General features: G+C 35.0%; 1 protein-coding gene and 1 long non-coding RNA gene across 13 annotated transcripts in view; both read right to left on the reverse strand.

Moving 5' to 3' along the window:
* The window catches only part of LOC111397609, a 6,438-nt gene extending 4,033 nt beyond the window's left edge, over positions 1-2,405 (reverse strand). For 2 of the 12 annotated variants that reach the window (XR_002703292.1, XR_002703282.1), the window contains exons 1-2: positions 1,818-2,236; positions 364-1,698 (exon numbers count right to left, since the gene is read on the reverse strand). This is a non-coding gene — a long non-coding RNA (uncharacterized LOC111397609). Of the gene's footprint in view, positions 1-363; positions 1,699-1,817; positions 2,238-2,282 lie in introns of those variants that run through there. The other 10 variants (XR_002703287.1, XR_002703288.1, XR_002703284.1 and 7 more) reach the window with 10 other exon arrangements.
* A 188-nt stretch (positions 2,406-2,593) lies between these two features.
* On the reverse strand, positions 2,594-5,223 carry LOC111398133 (zinc finger MYM-type protein 1-like). The gene is made up of 6 exons (XM_023025085.1): positions 5,084-5,223; positions 4,487-4,512; positions 4,198-4,386; positions 3,785-4,078; positions 3,422-3,546; positions 2,594-3,313 (listed from the first exon to the last, which is right to left on the reverse strand). The coding sequence occupies exons 1-6, from the start codon at positions 5,221-5,223 to the stop codon at positions 2,594-2,596; spliced, it is 1,494 nt and encodes a 497-aa protein (XP_022880853.1).
* Positions 5,224-5,775: the final 552 nt, after the last annotated feature.

Below are 5,775 nucleotides of genomic sequence, written 5' to 3' on the forward strand. Positions count from 1 at the left end.
AAAAAAAAAAAAAAGACACACTTTATATCTATATAGAACAAAATGCAACATATTCCATTAAACATAAAAAGACTATAACAACTTCATTCCTTTAATCCAATAGGAATGAGAAATTAATCAACCATAGAATAGGATCAGTTGAAATATAAGAATCACTCTTTTAAGGTATAAAAATCAGATCTTCAATGATCAAATGAAGTACAGCAAAATAACGTCCAAGTTTTCCATTTTCCAAGAACAATAATTGCTAGTATACAAGGAGACAATCAAAATTCACAGCCCAAAACTAACATAATCATCGCATCCCATTAATATTAGCCTCTATGGCAAAAAAAAAAAAAAAAAAAACTACAGAGACTATACCTTTTCCTTTCTAACAAGCTGTAAGCTTTGAACAAGACCAGTAGTTGCAAAAACTTCGTGAAGCGGTTTAGTCACCTAGGTGTGAATGTTTCCAACATACCTGAATTTTCTCAGAAATAAAAACCAAAATCTACATTCACGTAAAATCTTTTGAAAATTGGAGTCAAAGATTCGGGGCTGAAATAATTCCAAAATGTAAGAGCTTCTTCTGTTCCTATAATTCTCATAGTCAACAGTAAAATGCATACCAGAAACACCTCTTTTTGGATAAGTTCTGAAAAAGTCCTAGTAGCTTGGGGTTGACTACACGAGTCTTCCTTCATCCAACCATCTGATCTGTGACTATTATTGAATGGTCCAATAAAACTATATATTTTAATCAAATTATCATAAAATATTAATTTTGGTGTACATCCCCCTCTTCTAACATGTTTTCTTTTGGGACCTCATGGATTCTTGTTAAAAAGAACTTCCCTGAATTTACACAATACATATCTAACAATTCAAGTCGTCATTTTTTCTTTTTTATCTTCAATGGAGTCACCTCGACTTGTCATGGGTATTCATTTCTGATTTTATCCATTCTTCTATGGCCATACATCCATCTTAAAATTTTTATTCGCCTTAAGAACAACTGCCTTTATCATGGACAAAATTTATTATGAACAAGTATAGTTGATCTAACAAGCGTTGGCAATTGCCTTTTAAAGTGAGTACATATTTCACAAAATATAGAACTCTTGTAGCATTGCTCCATTTCATTATGTGAGGTTGGTATGTAAATTAATCAAGTTGCTATTATCCTTATTCCTTCTTAACGAAATGGACATTTCAATTAATGTATTTAGTTCTACTTAACCAAAAAACCTATAAATTCCAAAGTACTCCTCCATGCTTCTACTTTACAGTTTATGATGTTTATCCGCGTCTTGGCTCAATGAACTAAAACTGCTATAGCTAAAACAAAAAGATTTTGCCACCAAACTATGCAAAATGATTTCTATAGTAAATCTTTGTGGCTTGAAATTGAACTAATTTTGAAATATATATTGCACCCTCTCTAAAAATTTCACAGTCAGACTTGTAATTGAAGTACTTCTGAAGATAAAATTGTAAATACCTCCAACAAAGTAGTGGTCAAGGTATTAGAAGAAGAAAAATACCTCTCTAAGAAGCACAGCTTCTGAGAATGGCCCGGTGGCTTCATCAGGTTTAGGAACAAAGCGATGGTTGCTCTCTCTTTCTTTGCTGTTGCCACTGTTAATGGGGTGCCCCTGAGCCTCACCTTCTGTAAAGACAGAGGTCAAAAGCGAGAAGGTCACTTACGCCGATTTGCTGAAACCAAGAAACGATAATTCCCATTTAGAGAGGAGCAGCCACTGGAAAATGGGTTCACCAATAATTTTCCCATTACAAAGAACCGTTAATGGAAAGGAAAGGGTTAAGAAATCGACCTAGGCCTTGCGGACATTGATCTCGAGCTTCAGGTCCTCTTTCGCCACGCCGGCTTCCGCAATGGATCCTTCTTCTTCATCGTCTTCGTCACCTTCGCCCTCATCCCCAGAGTGTATGTCGAAGTCCGATGATATCGCGATCCTCTTCGTCCCTGTCCCGTCCCCAAAGTCGATGTCGGAGTCCAAGGGAAATGGAGATACAAAGGTAAAGCAAGTATGAAGTAAGAGACAACCAAAAGTACGGGAAGATATACTAAGGCTGCGTTTGGGGAGTCAGTTAACGGACCCCCACCCCGACCGCCAGACCCCATTAACAGATAATTGATCCTCTGTGATTTCTTTGCAGATTTGGATTTCTTCAACAATACAAAGAATTTTTTGTTTAAATCAATGAATATTACAGCAAAAAAAAAAAAAAAAAAACATCATCCATCGTATTATAAGCAAACGAAATTAAAATCTAACCAAATAAAATGAAGAAACCTTGAAGATGGGGATGGATGAAGAACCTTGAAGAATGGAGATAGAGATGGGCGGAGCCAGGATTTGTATTCAGTGCGGCTATATTTTTCGACATCGAACTTTGAGTATTTGGTCATAGATTTAATGATGATAAAAAAATAAAATAATATTACAACAATATTAAAAGCGACATAATTTATATATTAAATTTTTTCCTTGTGAGTTTTCATATTTTGATATCGTCGTACAATAACTTTATTATCGAGTTTCAAAATTATATCATTCTCCACATAAATAATAGTGCTATCATTCGTCTACTGATCACCCATCCGACTGCACAATCTATTCTTTACGATGCTCATTGTAGAAAAGACTCTCTCCATAGTAGCGGTAGCAATAGGTAAAATCAATGCTAAAGTCAAAAGTCTGTAAACCAATGGATATACCTTATTTTTCTTTGTCATAACTAACTTCTCCGCAAGATCACCAAGGTCATTCAACCCTTCAAATTCTTTGTTAGAGCGCATGTCAAAAATATAAATCTCAAGTTGATCGCTAAGTGTAATGATATCTACTACAGAGAAATCTAATGGATAAAGCTCAACAAGTCTAATCAAGCTTTTCTTGTCAAAAGAAGAAAATGAATCTTGTAGGCATAAACAAGCCACACAAAGGAGTAACTCTGTATTTACCTCCGAGAAACGATCATTCAATTCTTGAAGTTGTAAATCGATGATAGAGTAGAACAAATCTACTCGATAATGATGTAAATTTGTAATTTCTAGAGAATTACGCTGATGGCAACAACGAAGTGCAAGGCGTACAAACGCATCATCCATGTTGGGTACATCAATGTAATGTTGTTGACAACAAGAATATACTTCTTCCAAAAAGGAGTCCCACCCTTCGTCTCTCATTATTTGGAGTCGTCGTTTGCACAATCTCACCAATTGCATTGCATTCACAATATTTTGATCTTTCCTTTGCAATGCCTTTGACAGTTCATTTGACATCCCCAACACACTTCTCATCAACTATAGATTAAATGCAAAATCAAATTTTTGTATCGACTCCAATAAATTTGTTGCATCAGATCTTTGATCACAATAACAAGATTCATCTTCAACAATCATTGCAAGTACATCTAAAACAGAAGAGAACATAGCAAGCAAGCTGACCAAAGAATTATAATATGAACTCCATCGTGTATCACCAGAGCGCTGAAGGGTCGTTTCTTGATTAAGTCCTCGTCCACTTAAAATCTCACCTTTTTCCAATACCTCAACAATAAAAGTCTAATTGTATTTCTCGAAGAAGATCACAACATTTGGAAGATACTCCAACAGTATTTATCACGTCCCCAACCACACGAAAGAAGTTAGTAATAGGGACGTTCTTTTTTGCAACAGCCACAAGTGCATGTTGGAGTTCATGAGAAAAACAGTGTATGTAAAAGGCACATCGACTCTCCTTCAAAATGAGTGTTTTCAGACCATTAAACTTACCTTGGATATTACTTGCTCCATCATAACCTTGTTCTCTCAATCTAGACATGCTCAAATTATATCTGAAAAATACTCTATCAATTGCAGCCTTAAGTGATAGAGTCGTGGTACTTATAACATGTTCAATCCCTTTGAAGCGTTCATTGACATGCTCACTATTGTCTACATAACGTAAAACAATAGAGATTTGCTCCTTCATTGACACATCACAAGATTCATCAACTAGAATAGAAATTAGTGAGTCGCCAACATCTTTGATAATAACATTGATCGTTTCAATAGCACAAGTATTTGCTATATCCTTTTGAACATCAGATGATGTCAATTGCAATTGTGAGGAGAATTTCCCAATGTGATGGCATTAATAACTTCATTATGAGCAGCCAAAAATTGCAATTGCACTAAGAAGTTACTTGGATTGAGAGAATCTTCAGATTCATCATGACCTCGAAATGAGTGCCCTTGTCGCAAAAGAACTCGAACACAATCAATGGATGCATTAAGACGTGTAACATATGCATTTCTTGCTTGTTCTGACTGTTTGTAGACAAATGATTGAATGAGTTGCTCTTGATTCATCAATACTTCACACTTAATGCGAGCTTAATTATATGCACTATCATGAAGTCCAACATGAGTATGAAGCCTTTTTTTTTTTTTTATCTTTTCAATATGTAAAACCTTCGCCAACAAAAGACTCACCTCCACCTTGCTTTCCAGAACTTGTTCTGAAAAGATAACAATACAAACAATAAGCAGCATCCTTCTCTACACTGTACTCCAACCAACTACCAAACTCTTTAAACCACGAAGGATTGAATCGTCTAATTGTTACTCCAAATTGTCGTTTTAGAAAGTCATGATCTTGGAGCTGACAAGGACCCTTTAACATATATGCTCTTCGAACTTCATCTCAGATGTTATCATTGTAATCCAAAATAGATATCCTTAAATCAGGATCAGTTGGAAGTTTTGTGACATCAAATTTCACATTATTCAATACCCCTTCATCAACATTATCTACGTTCCTTTTTCGTTCAAATTATCTATTCATTTGATATTTGGATTTAAACATTTGATATCCAATTATTACTTGAAGTGAGTAAGAATAATTCATAATGACAAAAGGATCATAAATTTACAATTTCACAATTTCAATTTCCAGTGCAATTCACATTTCACAATCTAATTCACAATTTCACATTATCAATCCAATTTCACAATATCAATTCACCTTCCAATTTGCAATTTCACAATACAATTTATACTATTTCCAAATCTTAAGCAACCTGAACTTACAATTTCACATAGTAGTTCGCAATTTCCACTCCAAAGCAGGTACAGGTGACGGCTCCAAAATCGAAGGCGAGTGCTGCACTTGCACGCCTGCACTTGTCGAACGCAGTTACGCAATGGAAGTTAGCACAGCTCTTTGCCATCACAAACAATATCCATAAATGACTTGTTTTTGTTCATAGATGAACATTACCATATATAAAAAATTTAAAAATGGATTGATCAGTAATTACACTAATAACATAATTTTCAACTATAAAATTTATGTTCCATTTCACTAAAAACCTACGCTGCCATATCGGATTCGGCACTCAGTAGCAGCAGAATTGGTCGAGCTTAAGCAGGAATGTCATCATCCCATATTCCCATTCCCATCTCCTTAAATGCTATGCCCCAACCCACAAATAATTCATTGCTATTACATACACATAACACATCACATGTATATTATAACAAGAAATAGTCCAAAAATCCTTTTTGTCTCACTGAAAATTCCCAATTGGAAATCACAGAACAGCAGGCACGATTTGGGTATAAGTACGCAATGGAACTCGAAAAATAATTTCGAGTTTGTTACAAGAAATTGGAGGTTGAAATTGAAAATTAAATCGAAATCGAAATCACCTTCTTCATTCTTCTGGGCTCTTGCTTCGGGCTTCTCCAATATCTAGTGAATCAGTTCTTCTTCTTTCGTT

Source organism: Olea europaea, chromosome 7 (assembly GCF_002742605.1).
Source record: "Olea europaea var. sylvestris chromosome 7, O_europaea_v1, whole genome shotgun sequence".
NCBI lineage: Eukaryota > Viridiplantae > Streptophyta > Magnoliopsida > Lamiales > Oleaceae > Olea > Olea europaea.